The sequence below is a fragment of the Saimiri boliviensis genome, chromosome 5 (genome assembly GCF_048565385.1).
Source record: "Saimiri boliviensis isolate mSaiBol1 chromosome 5, mSaiBol1.pri, whole genome shotgun sequence".
NCBI lineage: Eukaryota > Metazoa > Chordata > Mammalia > Primates > Cebidae > Saimiri > Saimiri boliviensis.
In genome coordinates this window covers 146,097,727-146,115,368 of record NC_133453.1, presented here as the reverse complement: position 1 = coordinate 146,115,368, position 17,642 = coordinate 146,097,727, and the positions used below count along the sequence as shown (strand labels likewise).

Below are 17,642 nucleotides of genomic sequence, written 5' to 3'. Positions count from 1 at the left end.
AGGCCCCTCACGCGCTCTTCTGCCACTTGTACCGGGGCTGCAGCCATGGCTGGAATCCCACTGGTAAGTGGTGGGAGACTGGTCCTGTGATCAGTTTCCAGGCTCCTGCCAGTGTGGCCATGCTAGGGAGCACTGACGAAGAGGGATGTGGAGGACCCACTCAGGATCACGACAGCGCAGACTCAACAGAGGCCAGCAGTTGAAGGAACACATTAGGTATCCTCCCTGCCTCAGCCACAGGGCAAGCAAAAGAAAGCTTTCAACTCGGGGGTGGCAAAGGCACAGCTGGGGCTTTTCTAACACCCTAGTATGTTTCCATCACTAACAGTGGCATCAGGGCTAGGGGGATGGGGTATTCTACTATATGTATACATGTACACACATACATGTATTTACATATACACATGTGTATATTCTGATAAAGCTGCTGAAAAGACAGCACTGGGGAGGTGTTACTTTCAGAGCAAATCCTGCTGTGCAGGTGAACCATTACCTGAGCTTGCTCAAGAGACGTGAAGCGATCCCAGCTGACAAGGGAAGCCACTCTGCCTTCCTGGTCCTGCCACGTAGCTGCCACCCAGGCCCGCAGGCTTTCCACGGGGGCATCGTGAATCAGCTGCAGCCTGGCCTCAAGGGCTGGGCCTCTGCTTGTGAAGAAGCTGTCTGTGCACAAGTCCAGGGGGAAAGCCTGTGTCACAGAGAAAGCAAGCTGTCATACCGTGCCTGCAGAGAGAGAAGTGAACCCGAGGACTGGGAAACTGGCCAACTGACTGGATGCACTCTCTCTCAAAAGATACGTAAAAATTATCTGATCTAAAAGCAATTTATTAAACGTGTTTTTTAGAGTAATAATTTGCAAAAACAGATTTTCCCTTTGCTGGGTGGACCTCTTAGCAGGCACATGTGCCCGTGTCTGTGAGATCCTTGGCACAGTGCCTGCAACATGGCAGGGGCTGGGGAGGGCTGGCACTGAAGGCACTTCATATGAAAGGTGTAAATATAAGGTGGAGGCTTAATTAAAGTTTAGAACTTCATATACTTGCATCTTAAATTCTATTAATCGGATTTTTAAAATAGAAGTTATCACCTTGACCTGTGGATGACCCAAAAGACCGTAACAGAGATGGTTTCTGCTAGTGGTGGACACATGGTGCCCAGGTGGGTGAGAGCCACAGATGTGTACAGAAGGACCTCCTTGTGGGGCAGGGGCACTGGAGTACCTGACAGGCATTTCTGAAGACATCCGGAATCCCGTCCATGAAGATGATGTCCCACAGGAGGAGGCCATACAGGGTGCTGAAGGTAGAGCCTTCACCATGAATCCCTAAGGCAAGGTCATACACGTGAAAAAAAAAAAAATCTGTTTCTTCCAAAACACCACCCTAACCCACTGCACACTCAATTTCAAGAAAATAATAGAAATATTTTAGATTCAGAAGCAAATGCTGTTTTCATGCCACTCCTAGCTCATTTTGTGTAGTATATTGTTTATATGACAGCGCCTGAAGGGCAAAAATCTTAGTAATCATAGAAAAATTTAAATGAACATCTCAAAGCCACAAAGCAGTGGTTCACAAACTTTAGTGAATAACCTAAGAAACATATTTAAAAGAAAAAATAGGCAGATTCCCTCCTCAGGCTCCAGAGGCTGGGACTTAGCAGGGTAGGGCAGGCATAGAATCCCTGTGTGGGCCCTAGCGCAGGAGGTCCCTGGGCCAGTCCTGAAGAAACACTTCCCTAAAAGGGCCTCCTCCATTCCTGGCCTCAGCAGGTGCTGCTCTGATGCACCTCATCCCCCCGGGCACTACGCTGCCCTAGCCCAGTGCTTCCAACAGCCAAGGCTTTCACAGAGACCTCTGGTCTTAAAGGCCACCCACTTCAGTCCCCCTCCTCACATCACACAAATGTTTCACTGACGGGAAGATGACCTGAGAGATGGAAGTCAGGTGCTGAGGTCACAGAGTCAGAGGCACGTGGGATGGTGTGGGATAAAGAGCACGGCCTTGGCACAACACACAGACCTGTGTCCCTGAGCAAGCCTCAGCTCATCCAGCTGCCCTCCAAGCCTGTGCTTCTCTGCACATCAGCACACCGGACAAGGGAGGAGGCCACATGGACACCTCTCCCCACAAGACTACACTGGCCAGAGAAGGTACTGACCACCAGATCCCCATCCTGACATGCCGGGTCCTCTGGCTGGTCCCACCCTGACACGTACAGGCCCCAGCCCATCGTGAGACCACAGTGAGCAGGGTTGGAGGGCGCTGTGAGAGCAGAGACCAGGCAGCCACGGACCGTCACCTCTGTCCTGCACTCCTAAGGCTGTGCTGCTCTCCGTCCTGTCTTCCTCTCAGTTCTAGACCTTCATCCCTGCAGCCCGTCTCAGAGATTTAAAAGGCCAGTGACTCTCTCAGGATTCCTGGCTGTTGCCAAGTCTTCTAGGAGGACTTTTTTTTCTAGAACACTTCATGCTCTTACCTAGCCAGGAATTAGGCTAGGACCCGATTTCCAGCCAGCTTTCGGTCCCGGTGTATGCACTGATGATCAGGCAGGAATATGGAGGCCAGATCATTTCTGAACCCCTTTTTTCTTTTCCTATTTTGTTTTGTTTTGAAACAGGGTCTCACTCTGTCACCTAGGCTGGAGTGCAGTGGCACGATCTTGGCTCACCGCAGTCTTGACTTCCTAGGGTCAAGAGATCCTCCCACTCTTCCACCTTCGGAGTTCATGTGCTCCTCCTGCCTCAGCCTCCCAAAGTGCGGGGATTACAAGTGTACCCTACCACGCCTGGTTCGTTCCTTAACTTCTAGTGGTCCATGCTGTGCATGTGTTATAAGTGAAATCATTTTTGGTGCAGTCCTTCTGAGTAATTCAGAAATCACCTCCCAGAAGAGGCTGAGATTGCTCTGACACAAAATTCCCTGTGGCATAAAGCCTGGCAGCCAGAGTTCAGCTCAGTTTCACTGCATCGATTTTAACCAGGGAAAAATCGTTTCTATTCTAGGAAGGGAACTGTGTGTCTTTTAGGCTCATGGCTCAACCAAAAGCACTTAGGGCTTCTAGCTCCCAGCCTGCTTCCTCCTCCAGCGAGTGTCCAGTTTCCACGTCTCCTGAAACATATCTGGGGCCTTGAATGTGCATTCTATTCTTCTGTTTCTAACCTTTTCAGGCCTACTGTCTCTGTCTTCACTGACGTTTGCATTTCTTCCCCAATAGCATCACCCTTTCCTGTAAGTAATAAAGATATTATGTACATGAATCTCAACACTTATCAGAAAGAACCTGCACTTTGTAAACTCCTATCTTTTTAGTTGTCTTCCTATAGTACTTGTTTATCTTCTGAACACTCAGGGAATACTGACATCATGCCCTGATTTTCAAGCATCTGAAGATATCAGCGTGTTTTTAACACTGGGAACCCCACAGCCCAGGCACAGGGAGAGTCCTGCCCAGACACAAAGACAGGAGAGCTCAGTGGGTGTTCCTGGAAGTGACTCGCAGGGGCTGCATAGCAGGGCCCCGAGAGGACATCTGGGGTCAGCTTCTAAAATCTCAGGAAGGGGCGGAAGAAAACAGCAGAAAGACTGGGTGGAAGTGGGTAGGTCTTGGGGCCGAGTACACTGTCCCCCTTGACTTTTGTACAGAGACTTGTGCAGCATCTTCCACAACAAGGAATTTTTAAAAAATGAAAAAGATCAGGACAACTATCTCTGTCCTACTCCTTATCGTTGGGGGAAGAAGAGGAAGAAGACACCCCCCAGCCCGCAGACGACAGAGAGAAGACAGCAGCCCACTACTACAGCCCATCCGGTGCTGCTGCTTAGCCACATGGGGGTTGGGTGTCACGAGAGAAACTGCTCAGTTACCCTGGTCAAAGCCGTTGCGCCTGTAATAGGCCAGTGCCAGCTCCTCCACGGAGCACAGGACTGTGGTGGGGGCAGCAGTCTCCCCGGCCTCCATCACGAACACAGACTTGCCCATCCCACGCTGCGGGCACAGCCTGCCCGTGATGGTCACCTGAAACAGCAGCAGCAGAACATCTATTAGCCTCAGGTCAGCGAAAGTCCCTGAAAACCTGCCTGTAGCATCCTGAGGATCGACCACCCTAACCACAAAGCCAGTCACTCAGCAGAGCGCACAGCGAGGGGCTCACACTCACCTACCTGCGGGGATGCGACAGCTCACTGGCCCCACCCACCAGAACTGCTCTCCAGGGCCCTGACAAGTCAATGAAGCTGGCAGATGCTGAGAGGCCCCATTCAGGAGATTTGTCACTCAACCCAGGGTGTGACCACGCCAAGCGGCCTGGGCTCCTCAGGGAGGAGGGCGTTAGGGTGAGACTGGGAGCAATGGCCACACAGCCATCCAGAACAAGCTTTAGATTATTCCAAGTCTAAAAGAAACACACACTAAAACAGCTCTCAGGTTGCTTCAGTCCTAAAAAACCAGGTACGCACGTCTAAGTCCAAAGCACCCAAAGGCTCTTTCCTCACGTGTTTCACATCTTGCACAGCCATCTCCGGGAGCTGCTGCAAGAGGTGTTTGTACTTTCTACAGCTCGGAGACTCCCGCAGGCGCACGGCTCGCTGATACAGGGAAAGGCGGTGTCCCGTTCTGACTTCCGGATCTGCCAGCCCCTCTGTGATGCACTTGATAGCCTGGCAAAGAGGGTGGTGGTCACACATCAGGCTCCCCAAAGACCGCACGCATGACAGAAAAGCCCACTACTACTGAATTTTGCTGATTAGCAAATGAGCAAACAGCACTTCTAGAGATTCAGGCTGTTTCCTTAGATCTCATTCTGATGTTTTCAATGCAAACAGCAACCACAGCCTTCACAGTCAACGCCCTGGAACGTGACTGGGCGGTGATCCAGGTGGACAGCGGATCCCAGCAGCCACCCCTCACAAAGGGCGTGAACTTCAGGGATGCCTGACTTTACAGGAAAGCTTGGCTCAGTGGTTCTCAGGACATCACCTAGGCAGCTTTGAAAGAAAACATGTGTCCCGCCCCGATCCACACAATGAGACCCTCCAGAGCAGGAGCCCAGGCGCGTGGCCACGTCAGAGCTCTGGGTCAATCTCATATGCAGTCAGGAACCATGGAGCGGCTTCAGATTCCTTATTTACAGGGACAGGAACCTAAGGTTTGGAGGAGTTACAAGTGTTTCCCAAGGCGATCCAGAGTCAGACAAACAGAAATACAGAAAGCCACAAGGAGATGCCACTTCACACTTACTAGGATGGCTGTAATCAGAAACATGGAAAGTAAGTGTTGGCAAGGAGGTAGAGACACCAGAACCCTCACAGACTTCTGGTGGGAATGTGAAACTGGTATCAACACTGTGAAGAAAGTTCAGCTGCTCCTCAAAAACCTCGACGCAGAGTCGCCACAGGACCCAGCAATTCCACGCTCAGGTATTCCCAAAAGAACAGAAAGGAGGGACAAAAGCAGAGGTTCATGCAGCACTCCTCAAAAAGGCCGGCGGGGAGGAACCCAGTGTCCAGGGACTGATGAGTGGCTAGGACAATGTGGTGGGTGCTACAGTGGAAGTGTGTTCAGCCTGGGACAGAAGCAGAGTCCTGACTCGTGCCATGATGCAAGCGAAGCTCGGAAACATGATGAGCAAAATACGCCAGACACAGAACCACAAATATCGTAGGATTCCACTGAAATGATCAGGCACATTCACACACACACAACGTAGATGAGAGGTGGCCAGGACTGGGGGATGGGAAACGGGGCTCTGTCACCTAATGGCTGCTGAGTTTCTGTCTGGAGTGGTACATGGAGAGTGGCAGTGGTCACACAACACTGCGAGTACCATTAATGCCACTGAACTGTATGCCTAACAATTACTAAAATGCCAAATTTTAGGGATGTTAAATTTATTTTACCACAATAGAAAAATAAAAAGTGAAAGAAAAAATAAAAACGAAGAAATTGAGAATCAGTGAAGGCTCAGGCCATCAGGAGTTGAGTGGCCGGAAGGAAAGAAGACGGGAGAATGAGACTCTGAAGTGCACCCTGTTCACTGGCAGAAGATGGTGCCTCGGAGAGGGGGCTCCACCGCTGCCCTGGCCAGGCCTGGGCTGGCTGCAGGGCACTTTGCAGGAATAAGCACTCAGCTAGGAGATCCCTTCCCTGGAGACTGAGGTAAAGATGAAAGAACACTAATGAAATGACAAGAGCTGGGAGTGTGGCCAGTAAGACCTCTGGGAAAAGATTTGGAGGGACTAGGCTTAGCTCCAAGCTCAAAAATCAGCTCAGTGGCTTGTCTACCCACTAGCAGAACTATGAACAAAGGGGAAACCTGTACTCTCTTCAACTTTGATTTCATTGAAAGAAAGCCACAGAAACACCAGCTTTCTCCTTCTGTATTTGGTTCTGGGCTACCAGATGCTTTCTCTTGCTATTTCAGCCTCAGTAAACACCGAGAGGTAAGGAAGCCCCATGCCCTCCTCCACGAGAAGAAATAGCTTTACTGGCTCTTTCCCTGATACTTCAGGTAACAAGGCACTTTTTCAGCTGACGGCAATAAAAACGTTATATTTCCTATCCTGTGGTCATTTTTTTCCACCCCTACATCACCCTGATTCACTTAATGGACCACTGAAAAAAATCAAAAGCTCCCAGAGGCACAGTCCTCTCCATTCAACTCCAATGCAAGGCTGAAAGAGAGTCAGGGAGGGGCCTGCTGGCGGCCACACAAAGAACCACTGTTGCGCCTAGCCCAGAGGCCCAGCCTCTGCGGCCTCACCCTGCCTGGCTGCGGCAGCCACAGAGTCCCTGTGCTTCCAAGTCCCTCAAGATTGCCAGCACAGGGAGCACCGGCGGCTGCTCAAGGTCAAACTGCACTTCCCAATGGCAGAACAAAACACCTCACAGAAATACGAAGAGTCACTGATCAAGGCCCTGTAGTAAGATAGGGCAAGGAACCCCTTCCTGCCAATCTTTCTACCTGGAGACCCTGTGCCACAAATGAACAGTCACCATTTCCAAAACACAAAAACACCTTCCCTGAAGGTACCTGCTAAAGGCTGAGTCACCTGACTCTCCCTCTCAATTCCTAGACCCTGATTCCTAAATTCCAGCACAGAGGCCACAGCCAGCCCATCTCGCTCATCAGTGAAGAGAAGACAGAAGCTTCTGGTCTCTATGTTCAGGCTATGCTGGCATCCCTGGCATTCTTTTGGAGTCGGAAGAACACAGACAAAAGAATTAACAGAAGAAGTACATGTTCTAATTATGTGGAGATTTAAGGTATTTAAGTTTGCCACATTTTAAAAATCGACTGCAAATAAAAAGGAGGGTCAGGTATGTTTCGTTACTGAGTACCGGTTCCAGGCGCTTCAAGTGCTGGTGTAGGTTAAGAGCCAGTCGATCCCACCATCGGCCTCTGCTGTCAGGACAATAAATTCTCTGAGACAAAAGGCTTTCAAGTTCCCTGACGGCTTCCTGTTGCAACAAGAACAACAACAAAAAAAACCTCATTAGATTCACAGAAAATCCAGCTTTAGTGATATTTACAAGCCCACAGGATTAGTAAAGTCTATTTATAATAAGTGTCTTTCCATTCTACAATAAGGCCAAGGACCCTGGACTGCTAGGACAGGGACTCTGAGGTGCCTTCTGGAGTGGGCGTCAGTTCCTTGAGGCATCCCTACTTTTCACCTGGGTCCCTGCTGGCTGGCCCTGGAGTACAGACATCTGTGAGTGCTGAAGAATGTTCTCTGCAAACCAACCAACCAGTGCAGAGTCGCACAGGGTCAAGCTCCAGGCAGCTGAGCACTGGTCAGAACTGGCAAACCCACATACTTCTGGGAACCAGCAGTTCATAGGACCAACTGCAAGAGGGATTTGGGGTGGGCAGGAAAGTAGTAAGGGCTGTCCTCATACAAACACCCCAAGTCAACAGGGAGACTCTCTGGTCTAGATTTACGTACAGACTGTTCAGTCATTCTGTTTAATGTTAATCTTCTGTGGCTCATGGATGTCTCTGCAATATGGAATGACTTACACCAGACAAATGCATAAACCCCCATACACAAGCAAGTTTGAGATTCTCAGATTTCCCCAAAGCCCACCCACTGATCCCCTGGAATTCAGACTCCAGGCCAAGATACCAGCTTAGCACATCCTCTTTGTCAGATGCCATTTTCTTTTCTTTTCTTTTTTGAGACATAGTCTAGCTCTGTCACCCAGGCTGGAGCGCAGCTGTGCAATTTCAGCTCACTGGAACCTCCGCCTCCTGGGTTCAAGAGATTCTCCTGCCTCAGCCTCCCAAGTAGCTGGGATTATAGGCGCTTGCCACCAAGCCCAGCTAATTTTTGTATTTTTAGTACAGATGGGGTTTCACTTTGTTGGCCAGGCTGGTCTTGAACTCCTGACCTTGTGATCTGCCCACCTTGGCCTCCCAAAGTGCTACAATTACAAGTGTGAGCTACTGCACCTGACCTTCTTAAAATGTATTTTTGACCATGCCTGGCCTGGAGATAACATTTTCAATATAGAAATATCAAACACAACAAAAGAAACCTAGCAATTTCACAAAGTTTAGTATAAGGATACAACAAATTTCTGATTTGTGATTATAAATTATCTCCAGACAATCCATGACAGCTGACAGGGAAGCGTAAGGAAACATGAGATTTCCCCCTTAGAGATTTCTGGGGACCTCACAAGTCTCACGGAGTTTTGAAAGAAACTCAGGCTTAGGCTGCAAACCTGTAGATGCTGGCCACCACTACCAGGCCGTCCTGGTATAGATTCATCAACACGCAAGCAAACAGAACAGCTGGTCTGTCTTCACCTGTCTTCTCTCTACAGCAGGCTGCCTACATTAACTATGCCTTCACTGGCCAGGTGCAGTGGTTTAATCCCAGCACTTCAGCCCCCCCAACATCAGAGGTCAAGGTGGGCAAATCACTCGAGTCCAGGAGTTAGAGACCAGCCTGAGCAACATGGCAAAACCTTGTCTCTACTACAAAAATAACAATTAGCTAGGGATGGTGGTGCACGCCTGTAGTCCCAGCTGCTCAGAAGGCTGAGGCAGGAGGACGACTTCAGCCCGGAAGGCAGAGGCTGCTGTGAGCCAAATCGTGCCACTGCACCCCAGCCTGGGCGACAGAGTGAGACTCTGTCTCAAAAAGACAAAACAAAACAGAACAAAACAAATGCACCTCCATTATATTACTGTGTGCTAACCACATAAGTAGGAAATGCCGAGCCCGATCGCTGTCCTTGGCATGTTTAATGCTGTCACATCAGTAATGGGGGGGCAGGGACCTGCGCTCTAACCTCATACATGTGAAGTCTCTGCAGTATTTCCACAGACCGAGACAAAATCTTTGTATAAATCCATCCAACAGTAAAACAGCGCAGAAAGAGTGGTAAATCTTCGTGCCATCTAAAATGAAGATATACACCAGTAGTTTAATAATTTGGTTAATTTGTTGTAAGACAACAATAAGAAGTGACAAAGCGGACTGAATTCCTATCTTTTAAAAAAAGATATATAGTTGTGTACAATTTTCTACACCACACACCTACATTCTCACAGCCAGCCACTATGTCCTCGGGCACTCAGATAGTGGAGTAAGATGAGAACTAGTCATCCTAAACCAAGGTCAGCAAACTCCGGCCCACAAGCCAAACCCAGGGCCTGCCACCTGCTTTTTTATGTTCTACTAACTAAGAATAGTTTTTACTTTGTGGTTTTTTGGGTTTTTTTTGAGATGGAGTCTCTTGCAAGGCTGGAATGCAGTGTGCAATCTTGGGTCACTGCAACCTCCACCTCCTGGGTTCAAATGATTCTCCTGCCTCAGCCTCCTGAGTAGCTGGGACTACAGGCACCCACGACCACACTTGGCTAACTTTATACTTTTAGCAGAAACAAGGTTTCACCATGTTGGCCAGGATGGTCTCAATCTCTTGACCTTGTGATCTACCCACCTCAGCCTCCCAAAGTGTTGGGATTACAGGCGTGAGCCACCACGCCCAACCGGTTTTTACCTTTTTAAATTGTTAAACAGAATAATACACTTTGGTATGTGAAAATTATATGAAACTCAAATTGCAGGGTCCACACATGATGTTAAGTGGAACACAGCCAGGCTCTTTCATTTGCGGACGTACTATTTGTAGCTGCTTTTGCACTACAACAGCAGAGTCAAGTCGGTGCCAGAGACCATATGGCCTGCAAGGCCTAAAATATTCACTATGTGACCTTTCACAGAAGAAGTTTATCAACCTTTGTTTATAGTAATCTAACTTCTGTGATTTTTAATCAACATTATTTCTTTATAGAGTGGAGCCCTGAACAACATGCGTTTAAACTGTATGGGTCCAGTTATATGTGGATCTTCTGCCCCTGCAACCCCTGACACAGCAAGACCAAGCCCTCCTCTTCATCCTTCTCCTCAGCCTACTTGACGTGAAGACAAGGATGAAGAGCTTCATGATGATCCACTTCCACCCACTTAATGAACAGTCAGTATGTTTTCTCTTCCTTATGATTTTTTTTTTTTTTTTTTTGAGATGGAGTCTCACTCTGTAACCCAGGCTGGAGTGCAGTGGCATGATCTCAGCTCACTGCAACCTCTGTCTCCCAAGTTAAGTGATTCTCCTGCCTCAGCCTCCCGAGTACCTGGGATTACAGGCACCCATCACAATGCTAATTTTTGTATTTTTAGTAGAGATGGGGTTTTACCATGTTCGTCAGGCTTGTCTCGAACTCTTGACCTCAAGTGATCCACCTACCTTGGCCTCCCAAAGTGCTGAGATTACAGGCATGAGCCACCACGCCTGGTCCCTTATGATTTTCTTTTTATTTTTTGAGATGGAGTTTTGCTTGTTGCCCAGGCTGGAGCACAATGGCGAAATCTCGGCTCACTGCCACCTCCACCTCCTGGGTTCAAGCGGTTCTCCTGCCTTAGCCTCCTGAGTAGCTGGGATTACAGGCATGTGCCACCAAGCCCAGCTAATTTTGTATTTTTAGTAGAGATGGGGTTTCTCCATGTTGGTCAGCCGGTCTTTAACTCCCGACCTTAGGTGATCCACCTGCCTCCATCTCCCAAAGTGCTGGGATTACAGGCATGAGCTACCACGCCCAGCCCTCTTGTGATTTTCTTAATACTTTCTTTTCCCTAGCTTACTCTATTGTAAGAATGCAGCATATAATACTCATAACATATGAAATGTGTGTTAATTGACTGTTTATGTAATCAGTAGGGCTTCCAGTCAACAGTAAGCTATTAGTAATTAAGTAGTGGGAAAGTCAAAAGTTACACACAGATTCTTCACTGTGTGAAGGGTTGCTGCCCAAACCCCTCCGCTATTCAAGGGTCAACTGTATATCCTAAATGGTTTTTTGAAAGAGGCATCTGAAAATACTAATTTTTTTTCAATCACTATGTAACAACAAAGGAAAAAATGTCTTAACAAATATTGAAGATGTTTAACATTTCAAACAAAAAGATCATTTGCTGTGTACTTGGAACTCTGAAAGTTCGCTTGGGCTGTCTTTTTCAGAGTTAATACCTACTTGAATCTCCTGCAGAAGAACACGCCTATCATGCTACCCACATCCGTCCTGCTGCTGGCTTCCTTCACATTTCAGTTCAGCTCACCAGTCCTCAGAGAGGTCAACGTCCCTACAAACGGCATTTGAGCCAAGAATGGGACTAGCACGTGTGTTGCCCAGGAATCTGAGTTCTATCCAATTCACTTTAAACCTTCAGATGTTTCCTTCCACTTCACACAGCACTTCCACTCTAGGCACAGCAGGTAAAAATTCAACTCCACAGCTGGTCTAACCACAGGGCAAAAGGAGTATATTCTTCATGAAGAAAACTACCGTGTTTGCCAACTTGCGGCAGGTACCTAGAAAAACTCTCACCTCAGAGAAGGGTGGTTTTTCAGTCTGTTCCACTCCCTTTTTGCACGCTGAGCGAGCTCCTTAGCTTCTTCCCAGTTCCCGTTGGCCATTGCGGAAGAAATGTCACTCAGCATGTGCACGGCTGCTGCATATCTGCAGGAAAATGGCATCCAAGTTCCAGATATGAACGAGCATTCCCATAGAACCACCACATCCTAGCCACTGGATCTAATTCTGAAGGGTAAAAGTGTGTTTTTTAAAATATGAGGGCACTTACATTTTATTCTAGTAATAATCTAACTTAAGTACATCGCTGGAGTGGCCCAGAAGAACTGATACAGAAAACCCAACTAGAAAGATAAAAACATGTATGCTGTATTGTTACATAACATGTTCCATTATATAAATATGATATGGATCAGCTCATCATTCCTATTTTGGCACGTCTGTAAGAATATACTGTTATTCTCCCATTTGACAGATGAGGAAACTGAGGCATAGGGTGGGTTCCTATTTCATTGGTATAGAAACTGGAACTTGGCTTCAGAGTACACATTCTCACAAGCCAGAAAAGCATAAAGCCAGTAAAAACGAAGAAGGTAAAAAAAGATATGAGACAACTGCAGAGTATGAAGAAATAGTCTTATTAGAAGATTTCACTAAAAAAGTTATTCTAATTGAACACAAATAAGATACTAAGCTTCCTGACAGCTAAGGTAAAATGGTTAAAGTCAGATTATACTGGCACTGCTGTGATTCAAACATTTCAAGGACTTCTTAAAGCACATGGCTTTCCTAGAAACACTTAAAGGACTTTCCTAAAATCAAGTATCAGAATCGATTTTGGTTGAGTGAGAAATCCAAATCAAAAATCAAAAGGGACATTTTAGGAAATCCAAATTAATTTTTCTTATAAAAGGTGTTTTTTTAAGGAAATCCAATTTTTTTTTCCTGTAAGATCTATGCTATCGTTCTTATCAAAACCTACTTTTTAATACTGTAATGCCATTATTTGTTCTGCACCTACTATTTTTAACTGACATGTAACTGCACATATGTATGAGTCACAGTGTGATATTTCAGTGCATGTATACAACGTATGATGATCGAATTAGGGTAATTAGCATATCTGGCACCTCAAACTTTTTTGAAAATGTTTTAGAGACGGGGTCTATGTAGCCCACGCTAGTCCCGAATTTCTGGGCTCAAGTGACCCTACTGCCCCAGCCTCCCTAGCAGCTAGAAATACAGGCATGTGCTGCCATAGCAGGCGCCGCCTCAAACATTTATCATTTCTTTGTGTTGGGAATATTCCAAATCCATTCTTCTAGCTATTTTAAAAAACATAATAAACTGTTAATTATAGTCATCCTACACTGCTACAGAACAACAGAACTTAATCCTTCTATCTAGCTGCGCTTTCGTATGTTAACCAACCTTTCCCTGTCCCCTGACTCCCTATCCTTCCCAGCCTCTGGTAACCACTATTCTACTCTCCACTTCTGTGAGATCCACCTTTTTAGCTCCCACATATGAGTGAGAACATGCAGTATTTGTCTTTCTGTGCCTGGCTTATTTCACGTAACACAATGTCCTCCGAGTTCAACCATGTTGCCACCATGAGAGAATGTCACACTTTTTGATGGCTGAATAGTATTCCATTGTGCACATGCACCACATTTTCTTTATCCATTCATCCACTGATGGCCACTCAGGTTGATTCTATATCTTGCCTGTAGTGAATAGACTACAATAACATGGGAGTACAGATACCTCTCTTCAATATACTGATTTCTTTTTCTTTGTATATGTACCCAGTAGTGGAACTGCTGGATCACATGGTAGTTCTACTTTTAGTTCAAAAACTACCTTTACTGGACAAACCAAATTTTCACTAAATCCATGTGCCAATATAAATTAGTGAAAACTTCTAATTTATCATTTGTATGATATCTGATTATCATATGTATGCTATATAGTATACAAGTTATTAAAACTTTACCTAAATTGTTATTACTAGGGAAACATTCATCTTAAGTCTTGTTCATGCCAGCAGTATGTTCATAAGCCAAGTTTGTTAAAATGTGTGCATCAAAAAAATACAGGCCAAGGGCGGTGGCTCACACTTGTAATCCCAGCACTTTGGGAGGCCAAGGTGGGCAGACTGCTTGAGTCCAGGAGTTTGAGACCACCATGGCAACACGGTGAAACCCCATCTCTATCCAAAAAAAAACAATAACAACAAAAATTAAGTGTGGTGGCATGTGCCTGCTGTCCCAGCTACTTGGGAGGCTGAGGTGGGAGGATCACTTGGGCCCAGGAGGTAGAGGCTACAGTGAGCCGTGATCATACCACTGCATTCCAGCCTGGGCAAAATCCTGTCTCAAATTAAAAATAAAAATAAAAATAAAAAAACAACTCCCTGCTAAAGGTACTTGGAAACATAAACCAGAGAAAGCTTTTGTAATTCTAACTCAAAATTCCTTGGTTTTGGCAACGATAATCTCGGCACATTTCTACATTTTCCCTGTAGTCACAGAAATGTATACAAGTGGGGCAAAGAAAGATTAAAAACTGTTTTGGCTATGGACTTAATGTTTCTATTTTGGCTGGGAAAAAACAAAAGCTTTTACTAAATTGTGAAATAAACACATAGATATCATAGTGAGCTAACATCATCTCACCTAATAAGATCATCTCTGTCTTGGAAGATTTGGGTTTTCCGATTAATGGTGTAACTAGGAAACTCCATTCGGCCGAGGTTGACCAACAGGACCGTTGAAAGCTGTCCCTGACCTCCACAAGCAGCATCTTCATCTTCCATCGAGTCAGTCAATGAAAACAGCAGCAAGATCCGGGAAAACACAGCCCTGGGGCCTTTACAGATTCGTACTGACTGTCCAGCCAAGGCTTTAGCTCTGAAAAACGTACAAACGTAGAATACCTTTTAGCTTTTTAAGCATTTGGACGTCAGATTTTACAAATTATTTTCATCTAAAATAAAGAGAAATGACATTCACTATTTTAAACACTGGAGCATTACTGAACTGCTCTGGGGTGCAGAGCTCACCCAGGGATACACGGGAGTAAATGAATATACATCTCCAAATGGTTCCACACATGGTTTGGCTCCATAAAAGTGCTTCCTTCCTCGGCCGTAGAGTAGGATGGGGTTTACCCTGGTCATGAGCACTTCAAATACGAGGAAAACTTTCATAAAAGTATTGCCTGAGCCGGGCGCAGTGGCTCACGCCTATAATCCCAGCACTTTGGGAGGCCGAGGCAGGTGGATCACGAGGTCAGGAGATCAAGACCATCCTGGTTAACATGGTGAAACCCCATCTCTACTAAAAATACAAAAAATTAGCTGGGCGTGGTGGCGCGTGCCTGTAATCCCAGCTACTCAGGAGGCTGAGGCAGGAGAATTGCCTGAACCCAGGAGGCGGAGGTTGCGGTGAGCCGAGATCACGCAATAGCACTCCAGCCTGGGTAACGAGAGCGAAACTCCGTCTCAAAAAAAAAAAAAAAGTATTGCCTGGTCAACATTAAGAAATTCTCAATTTTTGATTCAAGTGATGATTTAGATTAAATAATGGTGTTTGTTTAAAATGTCATGATCATAGGCTCTGGGTAAAACATCAGATTCTGTACACCAAGGCATGGTACAAATGTATACACCAAAGTCTGGTGCTGTTCTCTAGTGCAGCAGTCAACAATTTTGCCACCAAGAGTGATTTCATGGAAAAGAATTTTTCCATGGACTGGGTTTGGGGGAGGTGCTTTGGGTTGAAACCGTTTCACCTCAGATATCAGGCAATAGATTTTCGTAAGGAATGCCCAACCTAGATCCCTCACAAGCGCAATGCACAATTGGGTTCATGCTCCTGCGAGAATCTAATGCCACTGCTGATCTGACAGGAGGCAGAGCCCAGGCAGTCATGCCCGCTGGCATGCTGCTCACCTCCTGCTATGCCACCCAGTTCCTAACAGGCAATGGGCAGTTACCAGTCTGCAGCCTGGGTCTTGGAGACCCCTGCTCTAGTGTATAGAGTAGTCCAGCAGCATCTCTATTCCAGGTCAATATTGGAGTGAATTCAGTTCAACTCTGATGTCTGCAAGGTGGGCTTCGAGGTCTGAATTAAATCCAGGATCACATGGGCCCTCTGACTCTAGCAGCTTAGACACCATCGAAAGCAGGGTTTTTCAGCTTCAGCACTATTGACATTTAGGCCAAATAATTATTGGTTGTCAGGGGCTGTCCTGTAAATTGTAGGATGCTCAGTAGTGTCCCTGGCCTCTATTCACTAGAAGCCATCAGTATCACCACCTCCAGTACTGACAACCAAAAATGTCTCCAAATGATGCCAGATGCCCCCAGTTGAGAATCACTGGCCTAGTGAAAGATGTCACACCCTCCTGGTGCAGAAGCTATTAAGCCAAAGCAGCACTGTATCCCTGAGGGCGTGGGAGAGATGAGTGCTACCATCACGGAGTTGAAGGGGAAGGGGTGGGATTCCTATCATACCACCACTGAACTGACAGCCACTCTTCTACAGAGTGCCCCAAAGTGCCCACTTCATCTACCTCCATGCAGAGTCCCAGGGATGCCCCCAGTGGACAAGCATGAAATGCAGAAAACGGTAGTGACTCCTGCAAGGATTAAGAAAGCGTAGATAATGTGCCTTTTTCTGTAATATGTGCCTTTTTTCTGTTTCTTTAAGATAACACCAGAGTAAGAGCACCAGGCACTGCCCTGACATGGGGCTGCCAGGGACTCTGAAATTCCACTGCTGGGCTTTACATCAAAATGAAGAAATCAAGGACAAACTTGACAGTGGTTTTTACTAGAATTAAAACCGCGTTGAGGATTCTGTTTCCCTACAAGTCCAAAGTCAATGACAAAATATGTTCATCTTATTAATTTTTTCTGTTCTATGCTAAGTGCATATACCAAGAGAGGGCTGCTAATTTTTTTTTTTTTTTTTTTTTTTTGAGATGGAGTCAGGCTGGAGTGCAGTGGCACAATCTCAGCTCAATGCAACCTCCATCTCCTGGGTTCAGGTGATTCTCCTGTTTCAGCCTCCTGAGTAGCTGGAATTACAGACGCACACCACCACACCCGGCTAATTTTTGTATTTTTAGTAGAGATGGGGTTTCACCATATTGGCCAGGCTGGTCTCTAATTCCTGACCACATGATCTGCCTGCCTCGGTCTCTCGATGTGCTGGGATTACAGGTATGAGCCACCATGCCCAGTCAGAGGGCTGCTAATTTTAATGTTTACTTGCCCACAAAATGTTACATATAAGGTTAACATCAAATACTTAAGAAATAAAATTAGACAAAGGACTTAGAAGACATTTAACATATCCCATGGATAAGGATCCATACTTCTCAAGTCAGTTAATCACAAATAAGTAATTTTTTTTTTTTTTTTTTTTTTTTGAGACGGAGTTTCACTGTTGTCACCCAGGCTGGAGTGCAATGGCACGATCTCGGCTCACCACAACCTCCGCCACCTGGGTTCAAGCAATTCTCCTGCCTCAGCCTCCCGAGTAGCTGTGACTACAGGCGTGCACCACCACGCCCGGCTAATTTTTGTATTTTTAGTAGAGATGGGGTTTCACCTTGTTGACCAAGATGGTCTCAATCTCTTGACCTCGTGATCCACCCGCCTCGGCCTCCCAAAGGGCTGGGATTATAGGCGTGAGCCACCGCGCCCGGCCGTAAAGTATTTTTTAAAAATCTACAATACAAACTTTTT

At 46.4% G+C, this 17,642-nt stretch overlaps 1 protein-coding gene and 1 long non-coding RNA gene across 9 annotated transcripts in view; one reads left to right on the top strand and one right to left on the bottom strand.

Annotated features, from left to right (window-relative positions):
• The window catches only part of FAN1 (FANCD2 and FANCI associated nuclease 1), a 44,885-nt gene that overhangs the window by 14,100 nt on the left and 13,143 nt on the right, over positions 1 to 17,642 (bottom strand). For 5 of the 8 annotated variants that reach the window (XR_746514.3, XR_012517864.1, XM_010351262.3 and 2 more), the window contains exons 5-12: positions 14,563 to 14,796; positions 11,900 to 12,031; positions 9,301 to 9,409; positions 7,339 to 7,458; positions 4,494 to 4,658; positions 3,867 to 4,017; positions 1,221 to 1,324; positions 494 to 688 (exon numbers count right to left, since the gene is read on the bottom strand). Coding sequence is in view for 6 of the 8 variants with exons in the window: in XM_010351262.3 (XP_010349564.1) it covers positions 494 to 688; positions 1,221 to 1,324; positions 3,867 to 4,017; positions 4,494 to 4,658; positions 7,339 to 7,458; positions 9,301 to 9,409; positions 11,900 to 12,031; positions 14,563 to 14,796 (1,210 nt within the window). In the remaining 2 variants the exon portion in view is untranslated. Of the gene's footprint in view, positions 1 to 493; positions 689 to 1,220; positions 1,325 to 1,623; positions 3,229 to 3,866; positions 4,018 to 4,493; positions 4,659 to 7,338; positions 7,459 to 9,300; positions 9,410 to 11,899; positions 12,032 to 14,562; positions 14,797 to 17,642 lie in introns of those variants that run through there. The other 3 variants (XM_074400127.1, XM_074400126.1, XM_074400128.1) reach the window with 3 other exon arrangements.
• LOC141584674 (uncharacterized) lies at positions 9,696 to 14,296 on the top strand. Its single transcript, XR_012517866.1, has 2 exons — positions 9,696 to 10,491; positions 11,533 to 14,296. It is a non-coding gene; the product is annotated as an uncharacterized LOC141584674 (long non-coding RNA).